The following is a 13363-nucleotide window of genomic DNA, read 5'->3' as shown; positions in this document are numbered from 1 at the left end:
TTTGACTCCAATAGAACCTACAAGACGTCAGCTTCACCACACATACCAAAAAACATGCCTTACTTCTCAGTTTAAGTGGTAAACATTGACTGGAGGCTACAAAAACTAAGCGCTTTTGTAATTCAAAGTGTTTATACACTTGTAGAAATTAGTAATATATTCAATTTCTGCCAATAAACACTCTAAGATCCGTAACTAGCTAACTGTACCTAATAAAGTGGGCGGCGAGTGTCTTTCCAATGTCCCTGACTCCCTCATTCATAGGCATCAGACGGCTGACGTCATTCACGAGCCGGATCGACAATCGCCGCAACCAATCGCTGAAGCGAACACCCACGGGAGGCGGCGCTACTGACCAATAAGACGCTGTGACGCATGAGTGGGCGTGTCGCCTGTGTTGTCTCGGTGCCGTAATCGCCATTTTGTGTTCGCTGGTTTCAAGGTGATAGAATCAGGCTGCGGAGCAACGAGTGGATTGTTTCCTACTCAAGTTAAAACAGCGTTGACTTTTACTCGTTTTTAGTATTAAGCTCCCGGTGAGTATTTTTAAACGAGAGATTTTATTTTTCCCCATATTTTTTTTCTTTTTTTCCTGACTTTTAATCGGCTGTGGAATTTTTTGTTTTTTGTTTTTGTTTTTAATGCGTTTTTTTCCTGGCTGGTATTATACCTGAGACTGTGTTTGGCTGTAGTGGCGTATATTTTGTTGTGGCACAGGAACTAGTATGACGTAGCTAACAAAGCAATGTTTTTGCTCTTATTTTTCCGAATAAGACTGGTTTTTCCTTACAGGGCTGCTGTGTTGTTGTGTGTCGGGTTTGCTATGGAAGACCATGTCGGTCGTTTCTGGACTGTGTTCCCGACGGTTAAGCCTTTTTCTGGGAATCTGTTTTTGCAGGGTTTTGTAAAAAAAAAAGAAAAAACAGTCTCCCGGTTTTTCAATTTTTCATAAGATTTTCTGTGACGTGACTGCTTATTATCCGCAGCTGAACTCAGAGGAATGATGTTATTTTTCAGGCAAGATGTTTTTACCTCAAAAGGAGAAGTGGGTGCGTTTTTTATACATGAAAAGAGGACAATGAACACATTTTTGATGTATTTCGTTGTCTATTTCTCGGATTCATACAGAATTGAAATTCACTTTTTTTGCATTGGGTTTCTCAGTTAGTTAGTAATTATTATTTGCGCTGAAATACCTGAGAAGCTACAGGACTTTGGAAGTAAATCACCTTTTTCCATTTCGTAAGCCTTTTGTATGGCCTGGAAAGTGCTCAATCAAAATTGTACCTCTTAGTTGAACTATTTTTCACATCTCTTTGATTTTTCAGTCGTGAAAATGTTCATTTTCAAAACATTACAATAGTATCGGAGTATTTAAAGTGCTCAAATTTAACTGGGCCAAATTCACATCCCCAAAATTGGAGGTACAGTGTACAGGAAGTGGGTGTGACGAAGTGTCCGTGTTCCTCCAGACTGCAGGGGGTGCTCTTCTGCAACCTCTGATGATCTGGTGCCAGCTGCTGGTGAAGGAAAATGTGGTTAACCAATGTAGTCATTTTAAAAAGACATAAAACAATATTTTTGTCAGCATTTGGCACCAGCCTTAGATGCTTTTATTTTGAAAATATTGACAATTAAATTTTTTTCGTTAAATGTATTTAATGTGTACACATTTTTGTTTTTTTTACAAGACACAAAACTATATAATTATCTGTTTCCTGAAGAGAATTATAATTTTTTTGCTTGTTTGAACTTTAACTTGAAAATAAGTCAAATTTGAGTGAATGAGGATGTATGAGCAGTGTCAAAGGAAACAAAGAATAGGAAATAAAGAACAGGAGAGTCTTATATATTTTTCCCTATTATTACTTTCTTTTTAATACATTTTCCTCCCACCATCTTCTCCTGCTTGTTGTGTGACAGATTGACATTCATTTTAAAAGCATTTGTTTTTCTAATTTTTACCATTTTGTTTCCCCCCGTTTAGTTTTTGAAGCCACTTTTTTGAACTGCAGCAAATCGTAAGTTGGTCTCAATCTTTTTTTTTTCTCTTTTTTTTTGGATTTATTTTTCAACTCAACTTTAGCATTGTTTTTCTTTTAATACTCCTTTCCCCCCTTTCCCCTTTATGAAGTAGCATGAGTTTTATGTTATATCACATTTTGTGCTGTGAAAGTAGAAATTCGCCTGCTTCTTTTTCAAACTGTGAGGAGGTAGTGGCCCCCTTATTATTATTATTATTATTTTTTTTTTTTTACACAACATTTTTTCCACTACATCATTTTAGGACTTAGGACGACACAGCCAAAATGAATCCAGACTTTTTTCGGTATTTGCATGTGATTAGATGGAGTCAGATTTGTCTCATTATATTCAAGGAAATATTTTTGTATCTATTTGAAAAAAAACAACAACATACCCTCTAATTTGAGACCCAGTAAACCAGCACGAGTATCAGTATTCCTAACTAATCCACAGTAATCACTAATATGGAATCAATTTTATTCACATTTACAGTGATTTTTGTTCCCTTTTTATTAAATACACTCACTGTCAGTAGCAATGTGACCTTTTAAAATCAAGTTAAAGCACTTTTTCCTTGGGACGTCCTTGTGTTCCCACTGCAGCGCTGCTCTTTTTTTCTTTTTTTTTTTTTACAATTTTTAAACTTTTTCGATTGAACTGCAGCAGCAGTGTCTTTCACAGTTCAAGCACAATCATTCACTGGCACGATTGTCCGTCCTGCTGTAAAACCACCAGCGGGACAGAATAAAATAAAACTACATCTGTCACACTATGAGGCCCAGATGAGGCAGAGGATAAAGTGAAAGTGCTTTATAACAAAAATCCACACTGCAGTGATTGTTCTTAATGTGAGGAGCATGTAGCCCCTCCCCAACACACATACACATACTTACACATTAATGACTTTACAATATAAAGCCATACAGTGTTAACAGCCTGGCAATAAACACCGCCTGTGTGAAGCTTATGTTCTGATGGTTAAGATTATTACAAACTCATGTTTTGGCTACTTTTCCACTTCCAGGAAGTGATATTTCTGCATATTTAAGATCAGGGATGCCATTAATTATTGTTTTTTTTAACTATTATGGGATTTTTTCCCCCTTATTTAATCAGTTTCTTCCTTGCATCATCACAAAATAAGCGTTATGTACAGAAGAACGTCCTCAAATGTCTTGTTTTGTCCTCAAACTAGAATCCAGACCATCTTCACATTCAAGAAACCGATGAGACAAACAAAGAGGCCAGAGCGTGATTCCGACTTTAAAAAACCAACATGATCTTCATTATCAAGAGCAGAATAATATTTTTTATTAATATAGTTTGCAATGGATAACTGATCAGTTTATGTAGCTCTACATATCATACACTGATTAAGTTGAGGCAAAAAGGACTGATACAAGTCATACAATAATGTTTACAGGCAAAAAAAACCCCAATGAAATATCTGAATAAACCTCCTTTAACTGAAAAATATCGTTATTAAAATAGTTCATACGAAATATACTCTAATATAATATTAATATTTAATTAATAATATTACACTATTAATCATATACATTGGGCAAAAATAGAAAAATAAATTAGGCATGTCTGCACGAAGAGAGCAGAGAGAGTGTTAAAGCTTTGTCCAGATATTCTGCTGTAAACCATGTAATCCCTGCTCACACTGGCGGACTGGTCAGAATCGTGTTTGATATGTGCTTGATATGAAGAAGAAGAGCTTGTTAAAAGACAGAAAAATGACATTGGTGGACAAATAAATCCACAAAACGCTCAAGAAAACGACCCTGAAAAGTTGAAATTCTCCCCTCTGACTTCATGAAATATAAGTGTAATGACGGGGTGTGCTTCACGCGCGGACAACGTGTCCCTCTGTCTGGATTATCGTGAAAGACTGCAACGTTACATAACCCAATTCAGCCGCAGTCTGGACTCGCATGAAAGAAGCCGCTGCCGCCGTCTGCAACCTTCACAAATTATGAGGAAAAAACACGGAACACACAATTGGCACAAAAAGTACCAAAGTAGTTGAAGGATCAATATCTCAAAAAATAACTAATAATATAAATATAAAAAGTGCAACTTGACACTGAAAAACACCCCTGAAATCTCCAAAAATAGCCAAAAAACTGTTTATACCGTTTAATGTTTATTTTGGATATTTCTTTGATCAACTGTTTACTTGTGCGGCCCATTAATACGTTAGAAAATTGTGAAAATGTTTTAATAATTCATTTTTACTTCCCTAAGCCTTAAAATGACAAACTAACAAAATAGCCAACATAATATGATTAAATCATTAATTGATTTATTTATGATCAAAACAAATGGCAATAGTCAATTACTGAATGAGAGGACATTTGTACAAATGTAAAACTACTTTTTTCCCCCCAATTTGGACAAAAAAAAGGAATATTTCTGCTGGTCTTCATAAGCTTCATCCATGTGGTTCTATTGCGTCAACGCTGTTTATTATTATCATCTTCACCTTGTTTTTTCAATTTCCAAAAAAAGTCTTAAAACAATATTTGTTTTTTGTCATAATGAACCACCATTTATTCCACAGGTTTTTTGGGTTTTTTTTTTGGACACCCACTTTCTTGCTGAATCATTTTATTCACACTGCAAAAACAGCACTGCTAGGAACACGCCAAATATTCTTAAATTGATGTAAATGTTCTTGTTTTAAGAAAAATGGGGTTGGCTGGAATAAAATTAGCTCGTAAAACTAACCATAAAACCACTTTTAGTTTTGTTAATGTGCCTTAAAAACAAGGAAACAGCAAAACAATAGACCAAACGGGCCAACATTTAAGGTTGAGGTTGAATTCTCTTATCTTATATCTAGAAAAACTAGATATTTAAGTGCAAAACTTTTTTTTTTTTTTTGGCAAAATATTAGAAAAATTTCCTTAAAATTAGGCTTATTTTACTTTCTGGAATATCAAATACATAATATGTTGCAGTGTACCAACTCTTAATCACCTCTTAACCTTCAGAAATCACATTTTTTTGGAACTCCACAGGCTTGGTTCTGCTATGATTTGAAAATAAAGCCAGAAAATGATATATATAATGTGTTTTTTATATGTATATATTTATATATATATGTATAAATGTATATGTATGTATATATACATATATATGTGTGTATATATATATATATATACACACATATATATATTTGGTGAAGTTGGTGTACGGCCAGGCCTGGAGGTGTAGTAGATGTTTCCTCAGTCACTGACTCCATCTCTCATAGTCCCTCGACAACCTTCTTCTCTCCAGCAGAGTCAGACAGACAGACAGACAGGCAGGCAGACCTTCACCGAGCCGAGTACAGACAATGGAGTGAGTGCTGGAAGCTTCATGACCCGATTACACTGTTCTGATTTCTCATGTCTGACTGTGGAGGCTCCGGTCTCCCTTTTATAAACCCAAGTGTTTGTGTGTTTGTGTACTGTTATTGTAGAAAAACACCCGTATTAACTGAATCTTCCTCTACAGATGACAGTGTTAAATATGCTTCTGTGCAGAATTATGAGTACAATAGTATGTCGTTAAAGGTATGGTGTGTAAAATTGAGCAAAATTCATTGGTGGTTGTCAGTAATCCAGTCCGAATATTTACGGTAAATTAAAGTTGAGAGAAAAGTTACCAAGAGTGTTTAGCTCACCCCTTTGTCCCCTCACAACACTGAAAATTGAACGCTATTTTCATTTCAGGCCATGTTAAAATCAGGTGTTTTCATCGCTAACGTTACCTTTAAAAAGTTTATCAGTTTACATTCCAGTCCACTAGATGGTGCCAAGTGCTCACCAATCTTAATTTCAACTTTAATGTTGATTATTCTTCACCAAAGGAAAAAAAAACCCGACCCAATACTGTTAGCATAGTTGTTAGCTGTTAGCCCTGAATGTTTTTAGCTAACGTTTATACAACTTTACGTCAGTATTCTGACTTTTTTACTGTCATTTCATCATATTAGCTCCTTAAAATTGTTCACCCACCATTGAAAATGAATGAGGGAACAAAGTAAAAGTGACTGAAGTGTAACAAATTTGTGGACTACTGTAAAATCATGGCCGTCTACAAAGAGCCGACCCGGCTCAATCTGGTGTAATAAAACCCAACAATCCAAAAAGTTAGTTGACTCTAATACACTTTACACTCTAATTACAATAATTTTGTCTTCTATTTCCGCCAAAAGAAAGTATTTTAAAGTAGATTCTACACACTGCACCTTTAACAGAAGGATGAGATTTAGGGAAAAGGTATTTTTGAGTAACAGTGTATGTGAAACACTATTTTAAGACTATGTGGACTTGAGCTTGAATGACTCAAACTTCTTTGGACTACAGGAACATAATAGCCCACTCACTCTTCTTTCTTTATCACAACTCATTAATTCAGCAATTTAACAACGATATGAAGAGACCGAAACTGAACTTTCTACCACTCAACGCACCCACGTCTAAGAACGTTTGTGTTCTTCTCAACAACTTGACTTCATTTGGACTCAAAAGTTGAGGACATTAAGGATTTTACAGATTTTACTCAAAATTCCAGTCACACAGTTAATAAACTTAAGAAAAACTGTGATATGTGACATTTGATCTTTTATTTATCTGAAAGTTCGAAATGAGACACTGGAGGCCTTTTCAAAACTTGACTCAGACTTAACTTTGATGACCCGGATTTCAAGTATTAGGGACATTACGTTAAGTAATGCCTAAATTGTTGGTTGGTATAAATATAAATGCCAAATTCAACATTTAAATAAATATGTTGGAAGTGTTTTATCATACATTTAAGGTAAGGGGTTTTAGTTGCTTGTCTTGTGTGTTAAAGATAAAAAAATGGTAGGATCTGTGAAATTAATAAATTGTGATTTATTGTTTATTTATCATGGAGAGAGACACTTTTAGCTTTGTGGTTAAGCCACAAACCTCATTTAACTGATGAAAATGGTGCATCAATTAAGCAAATGAGCAAATTTCAAAAAAGCTGAGATATTGTCATGTTTTTCCTCTAAACATGGATCTCCTCCTCCTTATCTACCACCCGTCCTCCACGCCCGCCTCCTCTCTCTTCATCTCTCTCCAGTTGGTCGTCGTCCTCCTCCACCTCCAGCCTCATGGCCAGCAGCAACGTGACCAACAAGACGGACCCGCGCTCCCTCAACTCCCGCGTCTTCATCGGCAACCTCAACACCCTGCTGGTCACCAAGGGCGACGTGGAGGCCATCTTCTCCAAGTATGGCAAGATCGTGGGCTGCTCCGTGCACAAGGGCTACGCCTTCGTCCAGTTCGCCAATGAGAGGAACGCCCGCTCCGCCGTGACCGGCGAGGATGGACGCATGATCGTGGGACAGGTTCTAGGTGAGGAATGTATTGAATGAATTTTGTTTTTCTGCTAAATAACTCAAATTCTATCCTCAATTTCAACTTAAATATTGATTTCTATAGTCATAAATGCAGAGTATTCTCAACTAGACCCGATATAGTTATCATAGCTGTTAGCCTTTAGCCAAGAATGGTTTTTTTTTAGCTAACATTTATACAACAAGGACAGTATTCAGTGTTTTTACTGTCATTTCATTATATTAGCGCCTTAAAATTATTCACTCACCATTGGAATTGAATGGGGTAAAAGATACTAAAGAGTAACAGCTCTGTATTGGTGTTTTCTTCCTCTTCTTGGCAATGGGAACGTCGTTAATCGCCTTTGTGTAACGGGTTCGCCCAGTTGAAATCCATAAAAACTGGGTCTAGCAGCTTATTTTAGTGTCAAAAAGGCTCTAACTCTTCTTTTATCCTGCCTCAGACATAAACCTGGCAGGTGAGCCGAAGCCTCACCGATCGAAGACGGGGAAGCGCTCAGCGGGAGACATGTACAGGTGTGTTTACCGTAGCAACACGTAAGTCACACAGTGCTGTGCCATAGTGATGTTCATGCTAATCTTTCTCCTCCATTCCTCCTTTTTTTGGTCCCGCAGTCCATCTTTTGATCTGGACTATGACTTTCAAAGAGATTACTATGACAGGTAAGGTCTCTTTGGATTAAGTGTTTAATTCTTAGCTTACGTATAAAACGTTTTGCATCAAAACTGAAGCAGCATTCAGTTATCCCGCCTATTAGCTAACTTCCGTCCGTTGCTGCTGTTAGCATCCCTCCTCCTGCTCCCTTTGTCACCTCATAAACATGCATTGTAAAAGTAGAATTTTATGAAAAGACAAACGGCTTAACATCTTATGCAGGGGAGACTGTCTCTTTGTGTAGTTTAGACTCCTGATTGGATAAAATGTGGGGAACAACTGCCAGAGCTGCGAAACTGAGAGACCCATTCACTAGCTGGGTTTCCACCCACCTGTTTTAACCAGAAAATAGGCTTTTTACACTTGATGGAGGTAGAAAAGTTGGTGATTTGATAAAATACAGAAAAAAAATCACGCTAGCTCATGTTTCGCTACAATTTAAAAATTGTTCTAAAAGGGGAACAATAGGAGAAATGCGTGGACTACCTCAACCTTCCTCATCCTACAAGAGTAGATATTGGCTTTTGCACCACCTACTGCTTACTACATTGAACATGCATCCTAATATTTTGGTCACAGCCGTGAGTCGAAACACGTAAATGCTCATTTTCTTTCATTAAAATGTGGGATACATGATCACGACAAAGCAAGAGCAGTAGATCAATGATGCTTGTCTGAATATAGAGTTATTTAACCAAAGTATTTCACTAGATTGTTATAGTTGAATAAATGCAAATACAAATCTGAAGCAAAGGATCTGTTCATAGTGAAGTCATTAAGTATTGTTCTGAATGTTCCATGTCAGGATGTACTCATACCAGTCCCGCGTTCCTCCTCCACCTCCACCTCTGTCCCGCGCCGTCATCCCCTCAAAGCGTCCCAGAGTCAGCGTGAGTGGAGGAGTGAGCAGACGAACCAAAACCAGCTCCTCCTCCAAAGGCAACCAGAGGACCTCACGCACAAGTAAGTCCCTCATCTCTCGTCCCAACGTCCACACTGAAGACGCCCTTGTGTGACGTCTTTGTCCTCCCCTTCTGCCTCCGTGTCCACAGTGAGGGTAGACGATCTGCAGAACATCAAGAGAGAGCTCACGCAGATCAAACACAAGGTGGACGACCTGCTGGAGAGCTTGGAGCGCATGGAGAAGGACCACAGCAAGAAGTCTGGTGAGCCTCAACGAAGACAGATGATCGTAAACCGGAATGTTTACGTTTCAAGAAGGGACATTGCAATAAAAAGCAAAGAGAGCAGTTACATGGCGATATCTAATGGTGAGACCGCAGATGGCAACAAGGGGAACTACGGAGGCCTTTGTTTATCAGAAAGGATGTCGTTCTTAGATTCTGTAGTAATCTTTATATGAACTCTATATATTGATTAAAGAACATAATATGAGGTTTATTCTCAGGCTTAAAACCAAACAACTTCTATTTTGAAGTGATTTTACCACATTTGGAATGGATAGATTTATTCATTTTTTTCTCAAAAATAAATGTTACATAGTGGACCTTTAATGGGTCATGAAGTGGCTTGTAGACTAAATGAATCAATAAATCATAGTTTACTCAATAAATTCAATGTGATCCACTCAGACGTCTCCTTCTGTCTTTCTGCTTATCCAGACATGAAGAGCTCCAAGCCCGAGCCCGGCGAGGTGTCCCCGCTCCACTCGTCCACCTCCAGCAAGAAGGACGACGGCCTGAAGCGAGACAGAGAGCTGAACGACTCCGAGGATGACGGAGATCTGCTGGAGGACGAAGACGAGGTGAGGAGGAGGAGGAGGAGGAGGAAATAGGAGCGGTCACTGACTGAGTCACCTGGTTTTATTAGCGCTAACGTCGTCAGTGCGCTTCCAGGCGACAACTGTCGTCACGTTTGTGTACGGTCGCCGTGGTTACGGGTGTTCATTTCCGCTCCACTCAGCAGTAGCACAGACTGACTCACCTCGGTGAATTCAGTTAAAGTTCCCAAATTCAGTCGGTCTCTGTAATCTAATTCATCAATCTAAATCATTGTTGCAAATGAAAACGCCCCATTTTGCAGCAGCTTTTTCAAAAAGTAATAAATCAGTTCTTCTTCGTATAACGTAAAATAAAGGGCTAATAACAAAAGTTGCGATAATTGGTTGAATTTGTGTTTACTGTCGGCTGGAATTGAGGATAAAGCTGGGCAGGCAATGAATAAATGAATGAAAAATCTGTTTCTTCCAGGAACAATTAATAACAATAACATTACATAGCATGCAACAAAGAGTTTTGCAGTTTGTCTGACACTTCATGGTGTTCTGAAACCAGAAGACACCATATTTGGATGAGAAGGTAGAGCTAGGATGGATGGATTGAGATGGGACTCATAATTTACAAAACTAATGTTTGTGACCATTTACTTCTCAGGAAAATGTTTGCGGACATCATAAATCAAGGGAGAAGAAGCTCATTTCCTCATAGACTTGCATGAAAACGAATGAAGTCGCCCCCTGATGGTCATTTTTTTAAAGGTTTTCTTTTATATCCAGGTTTCATTCGTCTGTTTTCTTTCCGACAGATGAAAAGCAGAGGGCGAGACGAGGACGAGGAGGAGGAGGAAGGCGAGCATGAGGAAGGGGAGGACGACGGAGACAGCGCCAACGGAGACGAGTCCTAAAGCTACGCATGCAAACGACGCGTCACGTCATGTTTTTTGGTTCCTCCCCCCACCCACAGCACACTGGTACACACGGTGGTAGCACATTTCCGAGCTGATGACTGGACACTTGTATACAGTGAAACTGTAGACTCACAGATTCATTAATATGTCTCTTTTACTCATTTTTTTTTTAGACTTTTCCTGACACTGGATTAATGCAGTAATATTTTTTTTTTTATTAGATTAAGTGCTCATGTAGGAAAACTTTTCCATGATATAGTTCTTGCTCTACTTGGCCTGACTCTACTCAACTTGGTATCAGTCACTTTGTTTTCCAAGCAGTTGTTTTCAGTGTATTGAATCTGTTGATTACCCGTTCTGTTACCATCTTGTCCGTACATTACCGTAACTCCTAGACTGTTTGTGACAGCTAGAAAATTCAAAAACTATGTAGAGGATAAAGCGGTAGAAGGCGGATGGATGGATACCGTTTGTGCGTTTGTGACATCATCTTCTCAGTACTGTAATCCCTAAAGGGTTTTCCAAGATAATGAGAGTTCTCTTGGATAAAGGGGGCAGAAGCACTCACTCATTGAAATTCTTTTTGACAATTCTACAGCCATAAAATCAAAATAAATCCAGGCGGCCTGATTATAATGACGGTCACAAAAGGGTTAAGAAGATCTGTCACAGAATCGTTCAGGACTTCCTGCATGACCCGGAGCGCAGACTCCGTCAAGTGGACGGGTTGTGAGTCAGCTTTCAGTAGTGCTGTTGCTCACTACACCAGACTCCTCTGTTAAATACTGAGATTTTAGACATTTCCTTTGCTAAACGTTGGAGATTAACGCATGTTTTTGGGATTTTTAAGTCGTTTTAACTGATCTACAGTTCGGCATTGTTCGGCTTGATTCTTGCGTCGGACGTCGCGCTCATGACTCTTGCAGTGACGACACTCTCTGACCAATCAGTGGCTGTCAGTCTGTTGACGTCACATTTTAGTATCGGTACCTAATGGAAAAGCAAAACAAGGGAGTAGAGACGAGCTCGAACTGTATAATGGAAAAGCGACTTGAATTTGAACTCAGGACTCGGAGCCTTTATAGCATAAAAAAAATAAAAAAATTTTAAGCAAGTGAGTTATGATTTGTTGCCAAAATCTTAGCAAATTTCAAATTGACATTGGCAGACATTTTAAATAATAAAAGTAAGAAAAGAGACAAAATACCAGACATGGTAGATTTTCTTTCTTAATCCCACGGTTGTGCAGCTGCTTCCTAACCAGCAGGTGGCAGCGTGTCCCAACAACCGGACAACCACATCTCTGTTGTTCACCTTTTAGCAAGTGTGTAGAAAACATGTTGTAGGACTGAAATCCTCACTTTGTGTCTCGCACAACTCTTACTTATGACGTTAATGGACCTCATGCAGGGCTACACCATGTTTGTTTTCAGTTTGTCATTCTGAGGTTAAAAACAAACATGTTTTTTGTTGGGTTTTTTTCACGTCCATCTTTGGAAACAGCCCATCTGGATGCGTTTGGCTCGTAAACCAGGTGCAGTGGAGAACGACATAGAAGGGGTTGATCGTGCTGTAGATGTAGTTTTTTATTGTTGCACAGACGGGTCGAGGCTGGATTAAAGTGTTTTTTTTTATTGTCTTGTCATAAACTTTTACTGCGTCAGTTTCTCTCCTGCCTTTAACACATCCATTTTGTTACTTTTACTGTTATTTCAACTGATTCTGATGCGTTTCTCTAATATTTCTGTAAAAATAAATCCCTCCATCTACAAAGTGTCTGTGACTTGTGTTTATGTGGGCACTAATAATCAGATTACAGTGACTTTAATTGGAGTAAAACAATATTTTAATAATTATTATTACTTTGCAGAATATTCCATTATTGTTCTTGTTTGTTTCCACTATGGCAGCTGCTGTCAGAACTCCGATACGATGTTATAATCTGAGTAAAATACATTCATAGATAGATGGGCACCAGTTAAAAATTAAATAATAGCTATAAAAAAAATGGGAATAAAATATAAGAACAAAAAAAGTACTTTAGAGTACTTTAATCTGATTATTTGATTATTTCTTACTCCAAGTGTAACCTCATTGAGGCTTAATTCTGAGATTATGTCGGTAAAAATAATACAAGTATCTTAATTGTCTTACTCTGACTACCTTATTCAGATTTAATTCGGTATATAAAAATAAATAAACATAGTCTGAGTCATTACAACGTGACAGACTTTAATATTTCATTAAACCTGACATAATCCTGTCTTTAAATCTGGGGATAACTTGATTCTTGATTTCAGAACATCATTTCCCATAATGCTTTGGGAGCCCTAACCCGGCGGGGAATACAATCTCGCTATGGGGTCCCTGTGTAATACAAGCTCAACGTTTCTTTAAGCGTGTAAACTGTTTATATTTAGACATATTTCAGATATGAAGACAATGCCGAAATAGCTGTTGGTACTCCATATTTGCGGTGTAGTATTTTTTTTTCCACGCAGCTGTCACTGGACTAGTTTGACATCGAAGAAAAGTAAAAACGTGGTTTTTCCCAGGCGAGCTTTGGAGTAACATGAAACGCCACTTTTCTAAGCGGATTTATGGACGTTTGTTCGCACTGGACATCGGATGAATTGATATCACCTGAACGGGTA

The 13363-nt window shown here is 38.2% G+C and overlaps 1 protein-coding gene across 4 annotated transcripts; it reads left to right on the top strand.

Annotated features, from left to right (window-relative positions):
* The first annotated feature begins 416 nt into the window (after positions 1 to 416).
* LOC122766631 (heterogeneous nuclear ribonucleoprotein C) lies at positions 417 to 12485 on the top strand. Of its 4 annotated transcripts, none has more exons than XM_044021653.1 (10): positions 417 to 536; positions 1988 to 2021; positions 5317 to 5376; positions 7132 to 7406; positions 7852 to 7924; positions 8024 to 8071; positions 8869 to 9026; positions 9116 to 9334; positions 9686 to 9828; positions 10608 to 12485. In XM_044021653.1, the coding sequence occupies exons 3-10, from the start codon at positions 5372 to 5374 to the stop codon at positions 10704 to 10706; spliced, it is 1020 nt and encodes a 339-aa protein (XP_043877588.1). In that variant the 5' UTR covers positions 417 to 536; positions 1988 to 2021; positions 5317 to 5371; the 3' UTR covers positions 10707 to 12485. The 4 variants fall into 4 exon arrangements, with proteins under 4 accessions (XP_043877588.1, XP_043877591.1, XP_043877587.1 ...); XM_044021656.1 differs by having other exon boundaries at positions 5314 to 5376; positions 9116 to 9229; XM_044021652.1 differs by having other exon boundaries at positions 5314 to 5376.
* Positions 12486 to 13363: the final 878 nt, after the last annotated feature.

This window comes from Solea senegalensis, linkage group LG3 (genome assembly GCF_019176455.1).
Source record: "Solea senegalensis isolate Sse05_10M linkage group LG3, IFAPA_SoseM_1, whole genome shotgun sequence".
NCBI lineage: Eukaryota > Metazoa > Chordata > Actinopteri > Pleuronectiformes > Soleidae > Solea > Solea senegalensis.
The sequence above is the reverse complement of the archived record's forward strand: the minus strand, read 5'-3'. Positions and strand labels throughout refer to the sequence as shown.